A 17,059-nucleotide genomic window follows, 5' to 3' on the forward strand; every position below is an offset into this window, starting at 1 on the left:
TCAGAAATTATTTCTCATGTGCATATCAAGACACACGGTAGTGTGTCGTGCGGCCCAAGAAGCCGGCGCGTAGCACCCGTGAGTATATTGACAGGAAGAAAGAAAACGCAATTTTCGCACCTCCGTAGCTCTGTGCTGCCTTGATGAAACAAGACGATTTTTGCTGTGAACATGCCCTCCAACTTCAGCACTCCACATTCCAAATTTGAGCGAAATCGCTCCACGCGTTCCCGAGATATGCGACTTCAAACATTAGCTTAGTTTCTTCGGTTTTTTTTTCTTCTTATTTTTCTTCCTCTTTTCGCACACTTACAAAAACTGCTATAAAACGTGAACGCCATATCTGATTGCCTTGAAATTTGGCACACAAAAGGGGGGTATAAAGGCGCATCTCGGTACCAACTTTGGCTGGAATACGATAAACAGGCAAAGAGTTATGAGCGATTATTCACGAAAAATAACACCATTATGTTGTCACGCCTACAGGTTAAACCGCGCATGGGAAGAAGCTGAAAATTGGTGGGTAAATAGGTTAACTATTGAACCTCAAACCTTTTATGGTTTGAAAGAAATCGAGCTAAAAACCAGGAAGATACAACGAAAAAACCAACACTGTGTAACAATTATGCAATCGAGATGAGCTAATAAAAATACGACTGCTTGCCACGCCTACCAGATAAACCGCTTGGGGCAATGCTTTGAAAATCGTTGTACAGATGGAGTAATCATCTTAGAAAGGCTCATCAATGGTGTAGAAGGATCAGACTTAAAGCCACGGAGTTATAACATGAAATCCAACTTGGTGCAGCAAGTGCGAGATCGAGATACTCTAATAGAGCAGTCATCCTAATAGAGCAGTCACCCTGAAGAGAATTCAAGACATCAGTTATAAACAAGAAACCTGTATAGAGATCAGCTACACACAAGTCACCCTGTAGAGAGATCAGCTAGAAGAAGTTACCTTGTAGGGAATTCATGCAACTATGGAAAGAGATAGTTCAACTAGAAGAAATCACCTTGTAGAGTTCAGCTACAAAGAAACCACCATGTAGAGATTTCAGTTACAAACAAATCGCCCTGTAGAGAGATCAATAGAAGAAGTTACCTTGCAGAGAGTTCAACTTCAAAGAAACCATCATGTAGAGAGTTCAGCTACAAACAAATCTCCCTGTAGAGAGATCAGCTAGAAGAAGTTACCTTGTAGATCATTCAGCTACAAACAAATCACCCTGTAGGGAGATCAGCTAGAAGAAGTTACCTTGTAGAGAGTTCAGCTACAAAGAAACCACCATGTAGAGAATTTAGCTGCAAAGAAATCACCCTGTATAAAATTCTGCCACAAACAAATTGCCCTGTAGAAAGATCAGTTAGAAGAAGTTACCTTGTAGAGAGTTCATCTACAAACAATTCACCCTGTAGAGAGAGCAATTAGAAGAAGTCACCTTGTAGAGTGTTCAGTTACAAAGAAACCACCATGGAGATTTCTGTAATCAATATATGTATTACATATATATAATTTGTACATTTACTGATAAAATATTTAAAGTAAATCTACTTCATCTTTTCTTCTTCCTGTGGTAAAGAAAAAAAAGATAGATTAAAAAAGTCCCAAAGCCGGCCATAGGGGTATACAAATACAAAAAGAAATGAAATCTAATCCAAAACAGCCAAGCTGTAAAAAAAGTGTGCGGCCCTCAAAAAGGCTATGGTGAAAAAAGATGTGAAATCCAAGGTGGCGGCCAAGAAATGGCTGTGATGGTAGGTTAATGGTAAAAATTTTAATAATGACAATTCAGGTGAATTTTTGTGCCGCTTGGTCTTGGCACAAAATTCACCTGAATTGTCATTATTAAAATTTTTACCATTAACCTACCATCACAGCCATTTCTTGGCCGCCACCTTGGATTTCACATCTTTTTTCACCATAGCCTTTTTGAGGGCCGCACACTTTTTTTTACAGCTTGGCTGTTTTGGATTAGATGTATATAGACTTTGACATTTTTATATCTGTTGTGTCTTTAGGGTATCCCATATAGTGTAAGGCATGGTGACTGAATTACCTGCATTGTACTTAATATTTTTTTTAAATTGTTAATTTAAAAATGAAATAGGGATCTATGCAATAAAAAGTAGTGAAACAAGAGATGAATGATGGTGTTGCAGCATAATTTGGTGGGAAATCCCTACTTCAGCATTGAAAAAAATAATTGTTATAGCTAGTGTGCCAAAGTAGGGACTTTCCCACAGAACCATGTTGTAATGCCATCATTCATCTCTTGTTTCACTACTTTTATTGCATAAATCCCTATTTCATTTTTAATTAACAAAAAATACCAGTTTGTTAAAGTTTTTTTTTTGTTGTAATACAGTTTAGCTACAGTGTAACTTGTGACTGTTCTATTAAGATATCATACATGTACAAGTACACAAAAAAATTTGGAATTTTCAACTAGAGATAAAAGTACTAAAACAAGCTGGAATAGTATATGATATTGAATCACAGTAAAACAATAAGAAATGTTATCTCCCTACTGTGCATTTCCAAATATATTAATACCTAATTACTACTACCTACAACTAATTATGCTCCCCATAAAACAAATAAATGAAACAAGGAAGGATTTACCGCCCCCTATAAGATGGACCAAAAAAGCTGAACTAACTATCAAAATTTGAACAAACCCTGTCCAACTTTCTACCAAATCTCATAACATCCCTACTTCCCTTTACAGTAGGGATATAACATTTCTTATTGTTTTACTGTGATTTCATATTGTGCACTACTCCAGCTTGTTTCAGTACTTTTTATTAATGTGCAATAGTCCCTACTCTAGTTGAAAATTCCAAAAAAAAATTGTGTACTTGTTTGCTAACTTTTTTTTTGTAGAATAAAATTATTATGACTGATGAACCCACATCAAAAGAAAGAAATAGTGCTGCGCGTCCCAGCTACCAATTATTCTCTGAAAAGTGAAGTATCCATTACGCCTTGTTGTCAGCTATGTTCAACCCATTACACAGCATTACGAATCAAGAACTGTTCGAAAAGTGCCTCTGCAATCAAAGTAGCCACTCTGAAAAATACGGATCCTTTCCAGCTATGGAGGGAAGCCATCACACACTACCGCCAAATCAACACCTTTTGCTGTCAGCAAAGATGAATGCCATTATGGGACACAAAGGAGGACACTGGTAAGTGCATTGTGAATACTGTGGTATGCCAAAAGACACATGTCCAGCTGAAGTGATGTCAAACAGTGAAAAATCAAACCCGTAGCCGTAGCTGTTATCGAGTTACACTTGTTTGAAGGCATCAGTTACTACACTGTTATTCCATCTGAAAAGATCATACACTTTATAGGCCTTAGCAAATAACATGTTCTACAGCAGTTTGAAATTTATTGTATTATAGGTGGTGTTGTGATGATGGGTTTTTATTGGTGTAGTCAGTAGAACATTTGTTTAATGATAAAAATTCCGTAGCAACTTGTTGAAAGTGTCACAGTTTTGGGTCGATCTGAAGGTTTGTTTGGGCTTAGTTTTACCTAACCAATACTACCTTATCATCATTAGGAAAAAGTGAGGCTGGCTTTTGGGTAATCTACTTTCGTGGGCCATGCCTAAACCTTTGTGGTCCCTACTATACAGTACAATGATATCAGTATTATTGTACTGTATGATTAGAGTGGCTGTTGTATTAGAGTATCTCGAGTCAGCCAAGGGGTGTACAGCTAGCTAGACCAATAAGGGGTGAGGTCTTCTTGTTTACTGTTAAGTTAATTGTTAAGAGGTGTGGTATCTGTACTCTATCGCTATTAGTCAACCTAGATCTTTATTTGATGGGTGTGATCATGAACGGGATCCCAATCACGAAGTTGCTGATATCTAGCTAGTATACTGCATAGCCTAAATATTTTGTGGGGCAGATTTTTCAAGGTTGAGCTATGTTGCTAAAAATATACTTTCGAGGATTCGCAAATACTCCCAAAATATATTAGACTATATGGAGGTCTAAGGATAAACTTTTCGCTGGTAACCCCCCAAACCATGAAATCATCGAACATTTTCCTCCTCGGGCTAGCTATATGGTGATAGCGCCGGGACTGAAGTGCTTAAATCCAGCTCTGAAAGTGTAAAATAATTCTGTGATGCCTAAATGTGCTGCTGAAAGAAAGTGTTGATATGGAAAATTAACGCCTTGATATGATGAAGAACTGAGACAAGCAGCCCGATAGAAGATAAAAGAAAGGCTGTTGCTATTGTTCTGGCAGTCATGTAAATAAAATAAAACTTAAGCAAAAAAGTCCTCAAACAAACAAAAAACACAAAATCCTCAACCGGGAATCAAACCCTGAACCTCAAGTGTGTGAGCCCAACGTCCTAGCCACTGTGCACCGTGGCTCCCAGCTACCCACATCCCTTAGTTGCTACCTTATATGTGTCAGAGTGGAGTAACTTCTATGTATTGAAGGCGGAGAAGAAACCAAAGCTGAACCCGACCCTACACTGTAAATTCAGAAGTGTGAAGTTCATACTGATGGTATGACTCCTACGGTTGCTTAGTGTAATCATCATACTTCAGAAGAGCATGGTTTTGTTCTACACAAGGCTGCCTTTCAGGATGCCTTGGCCTTGCGTTACAGTTGGCCTACCCTCCATATTCCAACTCTTTTGCTTGTGGGGACTTCCTTCTCTGTGGATCATGTGCTCTTGTCTGAAGGGGGACTACCTTCCCTTCTCTATAATGAGATAAGGGACCTCACTCAAGCCTGTCCTCACTGCTACTCTTTTGACAGAGGTGTGCTCCCACGTGTGTACTGAACCAGAATTGCAGCCTGTCCACAGTTCCATCTTTCCACCTCAAGTGCTCAAGAAGGGGTTCGCTTGGACATTGCCATGAACGGCTTTTGGAATAGTCATTTTGAGAGATGTTTTGCTGATGTTCATGTTTTTAATCCACTTGTCTCATCTAACAGTTCTTCCTCGCTTTCTTCTACCTTTAAGAAGCATGAGAATATCAAGTGTCATTCGGTCAGAGAATTTGTGAGTTTGAGCATGCTTCTTTTACACCTATCATGATGTCAGCAACAGGGGGGTTGGCTCACAAAGCCACAGCTTTCTACAAGCGTCTGGCTTTACTCTTATAGGCTAAGTGGGGTGATGAATACTCTGTGGTCCTGCATAGGTTGGCTTCAGTGTTGTCTTGGTATCTTTCTGCTCCAGTCAGCCATTCAATGCATTCAAGGTGCATGTACGCTCATCCATTGGCACTTACTCTAGGGCTCCACCACCAATGGATTCAGTACAAGTGGAATCCCGCCTGTCTGAGTAACATGCTAGCAGCGTTACTCTACTTTTATTTTCTCTTTCAGGAGTCCAGCATGTGCCATTCTTTGTGCTGGGGGTGGTAGGCAAGGGCAGTCCATCAAGTCCAGGTTAAAAAACAAATTTAAAAAAAACTTAAACAGTACTATCGTACCTTTTGATGCTGTTACAAGGTTTCCAACGTATGGTAGTATTATTACTATATATAGTCTTATATAGTCTTCAATGTATTACAAAATATACTTACATTCAATCAACAGTTTTATATCTTCATGTTGTAGAGCAACACATCTACTTTCTAAATATTCCCAGTTCATTCAATCAAATCCTTTTAATCATGAATTACAAATTTAAAACATTAGACATTACTGGAGTAATAATCACACCATGAATTTAATTGTACAGAAGTATATGGTGTTTGTAAAAGATTACGGTACACATTTCCCGTAAACATATTTCAAACTACGTATACTTACTGAAATTTCTGTATACTTAACTTTATATGGTGTGATTATTACTCCAGTGACGTCTCATTTTATTTGATTTATAATTTTTGATTAAAAGGAGATTAAATAAACTGGGGATATTTAGAAAGTAGATGAGTTGCTCTACAATGTGAAGATATAAAACTGTTGATTGGATGTATTAAAGTGTGGTTTGTTGACAGTGGGTGTCCGTGAATCGACTTTTTTTCCTGATTATACGTATTAATCGGAAATGACTTTTCAGGGCTGCTGCTACCAGACAAAGAAGCCGAGAAAGCTGATAAGGTAAGCGCGGGTAATTCCAGACAACAGCTAATTCTGGACACTTTGATCGTTCTCAACAATGGTAGAATCCCTGGGCCTATAATTTGGTGTGCTAATCCAGTGTCCTATGGCCTATCTACAAACCAAAATTGAAGTGAATCCATTATTTTACCCCAATATTTTACCCCGATGCAATTAAATTGTAGAATAAATTACCAGATACTATAATTAATTGTACAATATTACAAAACTTCAAAGATCTAATTAACAGTTAATAATATTTGCTCACACACTACACCTTTTATGTACATTTACACTCGCTCGTCAAGTCCTGTACATTACATAAAATTAATTAATTCATTAATTAATTCCACCGCAAAGTTTGACACGAATTTGTAGTGCAATCGTGGGTAATTTTGTTCAAAAACTTTGAAAATGTCAGGCAGCCCAAGCTCATATTTTCGATTTTCAAAGATTTATATGAAGATCATACCATCTGGTAATTGCATAAAAACCATAAGAATCCATGCGGCACAGGCGGAGTGGCAGTTGATTTTTCAGCAGCTGCTTGGTTGAAATGCAAAAAAAAAATTTTGTAAATTACATAGACTTTTAAAAATACACACTGCTGCTTTCTCCCAAAAGGTATGAACTTTCTACTTGATTTATAAGCTGCAGATGAGTGGTACTATACTTCAAAGGGGATTGGTATAACTTGTGGAAGGTGCTACTTGCTTGTTATTCGAAGTGTCCGGAATTAGCTGCATGTTGCATTTTTACACCCCGTTAAATTTCAGCTCATAACTCCTTAGCAGTTGATTGTTTCAAAATGAAATTTGTGCTGCAGATGCACCATAAGATAGACTTTAACACTATTCTTAGAGTTTGTCTTAACTCATTGTGAGTGCAGTGTTAGAGCGATTTTACTAAAGAGTGCCTGGAAATACCCTCATTTACCTTACTTGATGTGCAAAGTCCCATAGCCTTGAACTATCTAAAGGCATATAAGTTGTTCAAAAATTCCTGTTGTAGTTCGAGTAATCGCGTCTGATTTTGAAGCCCATCCAATATTAGGTGAGTTATATACAGTAGCTAGTTTGTAAACATAGAAATTTTCAACAAGTTATTGGTGACAATAATGGTGACAATTAATTGACTGGGTAACACCTAAAATACAAAGGGACAAAATGCAATGGATCTTTTGGTTTGTTCTGATAACAAAACACTCCATGAAAAATACGTATTAATTAACTAAGCTGTAGAGTTCAACACAATCTCAGGATTTAGACAGCCTCGAGGCGTCCCTACTCCAGTACTAAGTTGACTGAAGCTGGAACATGGCCCTTACAGGGTTGACCAGAGGAGGAACAAGAACCCCTTATGCACATGATGGCAGAATGCAGTAAGGAGAACTGAGACGACAGCGTAACCAGCTCATTACTCTGCAATTAGGTGTCTTCCACTTGCAAAACAAGAGGAATGCCAAGCGTTTATAAAGCATCAGTGGTTGAGGCACCAATGCCTCCCGAAGTGGAGAAGACAAGTGGGCTGAAGTTACCATGCTTAATCTCATGAACCCTCTCCTCTTACTGACGGCGCTTTGCACATTCATGCTGGTGGTAGGCATTGGATTGGTTAGAAGGAGCATAATTAAGGATTAAAAATTCTGACATCAAAAAAGTTGATCAAAACCGACAGCCCCAAAAGCCAGAAGCCAAGCAAGCACCAACATCTTGACTAGCAGAACGTAGTGAGAGGGATTTTCCACTTAAAGGTTGAAGTGAAAGCTCAGTGGATGCATCATGACAAACCTTAGACATCAACTCAGCAGTTAGATCCCAGATGTCATTGTGGCAGATAGTAGGGAAAGCTCCATTCGGACATCTGAGAGCATGTTCAACATTGTTGGACCTATCACAGGCACAACTTGAAGGATGACTCTGAGGAGACCAACCATATCGAAGAGCGATGGCATCACAAAAATCACTCTTGTGGAGAGAGTTCTGATCAGTAAATTTGTAAAAAAAATTTCGTCTTCTTTCCTGTACAGTGACCAAGATGAACTGAGCTTGTTTTTCTATATTCAACCGTACTTGTTGAAGATTCAGTAGTAGGTAGAAGGCAAAACTCACATGAGTCCGTAGTCTTTTATTAATTTTATTTATTTATTTATTAAGGCTTTACAGCACAAGTGCTGAAGGTCTGTAGGACACCTGGTCCTACAGCTTGTTTAAAGTTATTACAGAAAGTGTAGTCATCATCCCTAGAGGCCTTCTTCAGCTCATTCTTCAGTAATTACACTAGTTTGGCGATTAAGGGAGCCAATTTACACTCCCCAACCCAAGCCCCAACAGTAGTTTGCATTAAGTGAATTGAATGGCTGACCGAGCCCCAACAGTAGGCGCTTATAATTTTCAATCAATAAGCGCAGGGCTCCTGATAATATTTTTGAGCATGCTGTCGAACTACCGGTACAACACAGATTTTGTCCTGCTAAAGCATAAGAATGTACTGGCCCAGTTTTAAGTTTTCAGTACTCAACATTAGGGCTGAGCAATTGTGACATTTTGTTACTTTCACGATTGTGGGATGCAACTTATCATGATTATGATAAGTATCACGATGTTATAACTCATATGCATCAATAACATTGTGTATGCACAACTTTGTATCAATTATTTTATTATTTTTAACCCATGTGATGAGTAGTATAAGATCATCATTCTCTCATATTGTTACAGTAGAATGTGTAACAAACATTTTTACTACGTATCACAACAGAAAAATTTAAGACCCTGTCTTAATTATCAATTCTATGAAGTTACGAGATCTTTCTAATCTTTTCATGAATTATCAGACCTATAATATTATGTGCATTGTTGGTCTGCTCTCTACATAATTATGTAAAAACTGAGTATAATAAGTACATTTATTGTTTATTGGGAATACTACTTGTACATTCTTTCTCTGTAGCTCTTACCACAATGTCATACTTCATCCAACTGTACCGATCCTTCTCCTCTGGCTATTTCTCCTACACATTGTTGTAATACCACTGGAGAAATTCTTACAGAGTAAACTCAGTTAGCCGCTGTATTCAATACATATCAAAAGGTAAGGCTATATACTGTATATTAGATGACATCCTGAATTGTTACATATATTCCCTGTGTTATGTATATATGTGTGTGCAATATGTGTTTCACGTTTGCACTGTTGTATTTGAACACATTAGCATTAGTCATCCAGTGAATTCAATTTATGAAAATTAATTTTAATTTAGAATTTGATTTCTAACAAACCTATCTAATTTTGTGACTATTTCATACACATATTTGAGTGAAGAGCATATATATACAACCTCTGTAGCTAGCATTGTTTCACAAACAAGTATTTTACTATGCTGCGGACACAATGGCAAATCACTTAAGTAACAGGGGCATATTTAGGGGGGGTTTCCTAACCCCCTCTGACATTTTACTTGCACTAGTAAATGTACAGAGTAATGGGAAAAGGGCAGGGTAGTAACTATAGCTATAGTACGTTAGGAAACTTACATTGACTCCTGAAAAGTGCATGCATTTTAAGGGAGAACAAAGCCAATGGTAACTATGCCTTTATAAAAATCTGGATATACTCTAATAGAGCAGTCGGATGTGTTCTAATAGAACAGTCTAATTATTCTAATAGAACATTCATTGGGAATGCAGGGTATTAAAGAATGATATAAATATAAGGCTAACTTGAATAAGTTAGCAGTTATATCCTTTATTAAATTGATATGTATATTTGGGTCACTACTGACCAGCCATAAACCGTAATTGACATTTGTGACTTAAAGAGAACAAAGCATGTATTGAAATTCAGTAGCTTATACTATCTATGAAATCATGAAATACTTCAATGTTCAAAATCTGTCACCCCTGCACTTATAACTCCCTACCAAATATGGAAACCATCTTGGAAAAATCCGGATACGCCTCTGGTAGAACTAATTAGATTCTGAATTTTTTTTGTTTTTTTTTAAATTAATTGATTTTTTTTAAAAAAACACAAAAAAACAAAAAACTAGTTAGTTTCTGAGAATACACCATGCTCTATGTATGTCACAATGGTGTACAGTATAGTTCATTATTATGATTCACTGGTTTTGCTTGTTACTTTACAAGTAACTCCACAAATTGATGATAGCACCACCCACACTGGTCAGAGCATGACACTATAATGAAAATCACAGTTTATTTATTGTTTGAATAATCCAGTATTGCTGTACCACAGTAGTTGATGTTTACTAAGTACTCAATTAGTAGCTCACATTAATTAAAGCCAGGGCTGTAACCAGACTTTTATCTGGATAGGTTTCTTTTAGAAGAAAAGTGGACCATCGTATATGGCGTGATGCAGATTACAGTATGGTGTGCGCACATCCAGCATGCAAAGCATACTGAAACTAGGGGGGGGGGTCTAGGGGCATCCCTCTAGGAAATGTTTTGAAAATATATACTAAAAGGTTGAATTTAGTGGTATTTTAGTCAATAAAAATAACAATTCTTTAGCACTAGACCAACTATATGGATGACATCTGGGGAAATATCTCTACTGCTACTGTTACTATACCATCTGTATATGCAGGTGTCTAAATATAATATATTGGAATGTCACAGTGAATAAAAATGGGAAAGATTGAGCCATATACATTTTATAAAACTAGAATAAAACGGATTAAGAAGAGCTTGATCAACTTTAATGCATTAAAGTGTAAACTATTAACTCTCGTAATTATATCTTTGAAAAAATTAGATGCCCACGTAGACTTCATGTCATTTTATATAGCATATCTAAAGAGCTTATTAGTGTGCATAAATTTGTGGTTACATGGTGTATTGTATGAATGACTAGCTATATGCAATATATTGTTACAACATTTGTATGATATTAAAGTCAGTAGGATAATAGATCACTGTAGTCATTGCAGCTACTATGGAAGAAGGGTCTCTACAATGTAGTCAGTGTACACCCCATCAATCATTCCTGTGGCTTGGTTATCAGTGTTAGCTCCATACCAGCAGTTTCTTGGGATGTTAAGGAATGGCCAGGCTTGAGCATTTGTCACTGGTACTGGTCGTCGACTGTTTAATCTCATCAGATTATTTTTAGCATCAATCTCTACACTACTAGTGAGGAACTGACCTAACAGGCAAAAAGCATTACACAATTTCAGTATATCTTTGTCACTCATTTACCAAGTAATCCATGAGCTTTCTTTGTCAGTATATCAGTATTCCTTAGGAACATGTTAAGATGCTTCTTGTAAAATCTAACCTGCAATTCAAATCCAAAGTCTGAAATGATATTCAGCCAGGAAGATTCATCCTTTCTTAAATCAGATTGTACATTAGCATCAACAGCAATGGAAACATTAGAATATTTGGAGATTTTGACAGTGACTGGTTGATCTTTTACTACAGCAACAACTTCAGCAACAGATACACTATGGTCTTGAGCTGACACTCGGATATTAGTAATCTTGCCAGTGAGGGGACATTGTAATGACAAACCAAGTTTTCCCAAAAATGTAGTCACATTAGATATAGTCTCACTCTCATCATCTTTAGCAGGGAGGACAAATAGAGCATTTAGCTGAATAAACTTGTCATTGATTAGACTAAACATAAAATCTGGTTGTCCTTGTATACTGAAACACAAGTTATCTCCATTAGTTAGTGGCAAGAAGAAGTGAGGGTCTTCACCAATAGTTGGACCATCTGTAAATAAGTGGGTACTTAGGGAACAGTTTTAGTCAGACACAATATAATTATTTTACATACCTGCTAGTTGGAAGCAATTGCCATTTTCACCTCTAAAGGATCCCATGTTACTCTGTCCTGATGCCTCACAGCAACTACTCAGGTTAGCAGTCACAATCTCTGGAGCACCTTCACAATCTCCATCAGTATGACAACCTGTGAAAGGCAATCATATAACATAACTAAAGAAATCTGTAGTATAGAAATACCAGTAAACAAATACAATGTATCCCTGCTGTCAAGCCTGGGAGATCTAAAATTTTTCATCCCAATAACAAGAACCTTACACTGTCCTGGACAAAATCAGTGTAATCAATATCAGTATCCTGTGCTATAAACCTAGTTGTTTGCCACAATAGACTCAAACTATAATGGTATGGTATACCTCACCAAGTATCATCCACTACACATTCTATATGCATACCCCACAAGCATTATTAACTATGAATCTCCAATGCTTTTACTTTAATGTAGTTTGCAGTACTGAACAAACGCCAATGGGTAGATATCCCAGTTCTAGTGTAGTGACGATTCATCACATGATGTTAATGTTCTTGCTACTACTTGAGTCACTAATTGACTTCAATGTAACTTTGGACCTCTTAGTAACTTTTTACAGTCGTATATAACTTGAAAACACAAAACTTGAAATTTAATAGCAACACTGGTGTATAGCTAGCAACTAATTGTTACAAATGTAGTTTTCTTAAAATGTTCTCTTCACATTACCCGCAACTGTGGTCAGGCTGGTAGGCAGGCAGAGTAAAATAGGGTTTTCATGGGTGTCCTTTATTTTGAAATGATGCCAACTACACAGTACTACCACACTAATTTAATACAGCAATTGATGCTACTTAAATAATTAAAAGCAGTGTGATAAATTTGGTCATGATGTTTTGCTTAATTCTTAATCAGGTCCGGAGCCCAGAGGTTTTGAGTGGTCAGATCCATGAACTGCAATGGAGGTCATGTACACAACTTTATCTGCTTTCATGTGATATATACTCAACTGCATGTGCTAAGCACATGTAGCATGCCAAGCAAGCTAGGGGGAGAGGGAAGTCTGAGCTGGGGACATGCTCCCCCAGGGGAATCTTTGAAAATAGATGCTCTGAAATGGCATCTGACATGCAAAGTCTCTTTCTCCTTTTTGTTAACATCAAGCTGGTAATTTTGTGCTACAGTACCAATTAATTCAATTTCATTTCTAGCTAGTAGTTTACTTCATGATACAAGATTTCTGAAAGTGAAAGTCTAGTTCTTTGAGATACAGAAGCCATTTTGATTGTAATTGCTAATGCATGACATGCATGATCAATTAACCCAATGCAGTGCCATACAGACAATTTTAACATGGTTTAGACCAAGCAGTGTAATTAGAATAGTCGCTATATTCTATACTGAATGCTCTATTAGTGACTGTTCTATTAGAGTATATTTTGATGACTGCTCTATTAGAGTATCTCAATTTTTTACAAATTCAAGTAGCTGAAAAGTGGTCCTGTTCCTAACCATCACATTGACCCATACTCTATGAACAATAATTTAACTAGGAAATGCATGCAGGGCCAGGGTTTCCATTCCTAATAATTTGATCACACACACACACCTATATTATGCAGATGTTAAACTGATATTTATAATCAGTTTTGGTGAAAAACTGTTTTCATCTGTGCATGTTATGTATACCTGTAATATAATGCAGTGATGCACAAACAACAAACTAACCAAAGGAATTGCAGGGTGTGCAGCTGCTACTACTTCCAGTAAATGAGAAAGAATTATTTGATGAGTTGAGTAAACAGTCATTAAAGCTGATTCCTGTTATCGTCACCTGAAATGAGCCACAGCCACCACTGCCTGTACCAGCATCAAGATAGCAAGTTCCTATATAAATAGTGCATAGTCAAACAAGATATATATTCAGTGTATAAATGTAATTATATTTTACATCAGCACTTCTTATTGCCTTTCACATTTTACCAGGAGTAACTAAGGGCAGTAAGTCTAGAAACTTAATTGAAATTAAAGTTTACATTTTTGAATGCATTTTTTGGACTATGAATAATTGTACTTGTATTGTAACTCACAGGCAACCTGCTGTAAATGGAAAACAATCTTGTTTGAGCAGTCAGGTAAGATATTGCATAAAATAGCAACTGCTACATAGCAGCTACAGGTGATAGTATAATTCCTGATTGCAATGCTTACCACTGCAAGACATACAAATGCCATCATCTCTTAAGAATGTGGTCCCATTATTATCACAGCATTCTTCAAAAGAGTTGATGTCAGGAATTTCTGGTGTTCCACTACATGTATCATTTGTTTGGTTGAAATCCTCCACATGGCAACCTAACATTAAACACACAACACAACTTTATAGTGGTAATGAGTGATATAATTTGCTTGCATATGCTTCTAATCCAAATTAGTTGAAACTTTTGAACAATATAAATAAATTATTTGTATGTGTGTCAGTTGCAATCTTGTAAGAATTCTGATGGTAAATTCAGTAGCTCTACTATGACTCTGCAATTCAATTAAATAGGATCATACACACATACGCATGCACACTATGCACACACCTACTGCATACTCACACATGCACAAATGCCATAGACTTACCTCTTGATTCACAAGAAATACACCCACCAAGTGCATTTAATCGGAAAGAATTACGCCCTGTAGTATCACAGCAATCACCAAAAGGAGCAATGTTGGCAGGAAGAGAATCACTACAATCCGAAGATATGTGGCATTGTGGAATGGTAGTTGCTATAGTGAAATTTTCTGTATGACAATGTTCTGCACATATTTTATCCTTCATAAGCACATGTATAGTCACCATGTGAAGCATATAGCTACATTATATGTACAGTGTATACCCATAGATGCCAATAAGGGTAATAAAAGGTATAAATACCTTACTCTTCATAACAAAAAGCAAATGAATTGCATAGCAATATAGCTACAACATGATCCTATTTTTTCAATTTTACGCTGCCATACAATATTCATCCAAGGAGATTTTTAAGCCTGATATGACATAGGTGCATTTGATATGATGCTATATTATGTGTAAGCTGAACTCGGTTACTATATAGGTAATCTATTAATCCTAAGACTTTCTGCATCCAACATAGTTTTTAGTTTTAAGTATCTGGCCAGCTGCTTTACACACAGGTTTCCTGTAGCCTCCTTGTGCCTCTGGCCATAATGTATTCTGTGCAGGCAAGCATTTTACCACCCTTTTTAGAATATAGGCAAATACTTGCAAGCCAGTTTCCTTAACTCTTGCTATATAGAAAACATATCATTTTGGCATAAGGTTAAGCCATAATTTAATTTTACTGATTTGTTTTCAATACATGCACATTGGAACATCTGAAAACATGGGTGGGTGCCTGCAGTTAAGAGTCAGTTTCGACTTCAGTTTGTAAAATGATATCTATTACAGAGAATTCGTCATTATAATGGCGAATATAATACATGATCAAATATAACTCACAATCCCTGCACGCTTGAATCAATACTGGACCCATTACCAGTCCAAGGATAGCACATACAGCTAGCATCATCTTCATGTCTTACTGTAGTATTGCTACATGCCAAAGTGACCACTCTTCATATAGCTGCACATTCAAGCCTCATAATCACCAGCAAGCAACACAAGTGGTCTCTGTGCCATATGAAACAGGAAATGATAATTATATATATTACACATGTATATGCCTTCACTGCACAATGAAGTGTGTCTGTGTAGTTTATTCATCATCAAATGTAGGTGTAAGACTTAGTAACACAGATGCTTAATTGCATAGCATGTTATCAGTCATCTGTCACGATATTTCAGATTGTGTAATAAGATTTTTACATGTGTGTCTAAATAACTATTGGTATTTCGCAAAAGGCTTTCTACAGAAAGTTTAGTTGTTATTGACAATTTTACTGTAGTTAAGCACTGCATGGACAAATGGTTGTATAAGGTACAGTATTTCACACAAAGCAAAACCTAGGAAAATTGTTGGTCTAATCGATTAGCTAAGGTGGAACAATCATGACACAATACACTAAAGCCTTTTTTGATTCATAAGCCATGCCATACCAGCCAGATATACCACTTTCAGTAACTTTTTTGAAAATCTACAATGGAGGAAAACATGCTGTATTTATGCATATTGATGTAGTTCAAATATATAGAGCTCAGCATACACAAGCTACTGGCAGCAACTAGTTCAAATCTAATACTGCATCTGTTGCTTGTTTACTTCAAGGGTACAACTGTAGCTGTATGATTTCTGGGCTTGCCACCTCTATGAAATGTCTAAATTAGAAGTCATGTTCAAATCAAATCAAGAAAACTCCATGATGATCATCATGGAGTCTTCTTGATTTAATTTGAATATGACTTCTAGTCCCCTTGAAGCAATTAATATAAAGCAAATCCTTGGAGGCATGACTGATTAGCAATAAAGCTATAGGTAATCTTGATTGTGTCATGCCATATACTGCTTAATAGTTCCCATTCTCTGCTCACAATTGAAATGCTTCTAAATTGATACATTAAACCTAAGCATGGTAAATCCAGCCACATGGGGGGCTCACCACAAATATGGTTGATGGAAGCTTGTTACATATGCCAAACTTTTTAGTGTTAATTCATGACACCCAGCATGCTACACGTGACAGAGTAAATAATTATGTATTTTGTGTACACATATAGCTAGTCATGTGTTTTATACATGTGTTCTTTTCTCTATCTTAGCAGTGTGTACAGCATCACCAGCACTGATTATCAGCCCAGTTTCAGTGGTGCCAGAACTGACTTGTTTATTGTGATGACATTTTCTGTTGATGCATGTTTAGATTCACCATTTAAATTGGATTAGTTCTTTCACATTGGTCTACTCAACCACTACTGATGCAAGGATACCTGAGTTTCTGGGCGATTGTTAAACAATTTACGGTCGATTCTTATACTTGGCTATAATAATATAAGTCTTTTTGCTTGTAAGATAAAAGTCAATCAGGATTAATGTAATGCACACTGCTAATTTTTATTTATTTATTTTTATTTATTAATGCTTTACAGCACAAGTGCTGAAGGTCTGTAGGACACCTGGTCCTACAGCCTACTCAAAGACTTTAGCTACAGAAGGTGTGTTTGAAAAGTTG

At 36.8% G+C, this 17,059-nt stretch overlaps 1 protein-coding gene across 1 annotated transcript; it reads right to left on the reverse strand.

The window, feature by feature from the left end:
- Positions 1 to 10,882: 10,882 nt before the first annotated feature.
- Positions 10,883 to 15,556, reverse strand: LOC136264042 (inter-alpha-trypsin inhibitor heavy chain H3-like). The gene is made up of 7 exons (XM_066058723.1): positions 15,393 to 15,556; positions 14,510 to 14,659; positions 14,093 to 14,236; positions 13,610 to 13,768; positions 11,903 to 12,037; positions 11,318 to 11,839; positions 10,883 to 11,264 (listed from the first exon to the last, which is right to left on the reverse strand). The coding sequence occupies exons 1-7, from the start codon at positions 15,466 to 15,468 to the stop codon at positions 11,053 to 11,055; spliced, it is 1,398 nt and encodes a 465-aa protein (XP_065914795.1). The 5' UTR covers positions 15,469 to 15,556; the 3' UTR covers positions 10,883 to 11,052.
- Between the last annotated feature and the right edge of the window lie 1,503 nt (positions 15,557 to 17,059).

Source organism: Dysidea avara, chromosome 8 (assembly GCF_963678975.1).
Source record: "Dysidea avara chromosome 8, odDysAvar1.4, whole genome shotgun sequence".
NCBI classification, from domain to species: domain Eukaryota; kingdom Metazoa; phylum Porifera; class Demospongiae; order Dictyoceratida; family Dysideidae; genus Dysidea; species Dysidea avara.

What these genes read in the sequence shown, in the direction of transcription:
- LOC136264042 (XM_066058723.1), bottom strand. Translation starts at nt 15,468, where the DNA reads ATGAAGATGATGCTAGCTGTATGTGCTATCCTTGGACTGGTAATGGGT. An exon ending in CATTTGTATGTCTTGCAGTG is followed by an intron (nt 13,769 to 14,092) that starts GTAAGCATTGCA and finishes CTATTTATATAG; the next exon opens with GAACTTGCTATCTTGATGCT. An exon ending in CACACCCTGCAATTCCTTTG is followed by an intron (nt 12,038 to 13,609) that starts GTTAGTTTGTTG and finishes TGCCTTTCACAG; the next exon opens with GTTGTCATACTGATGGAGAT.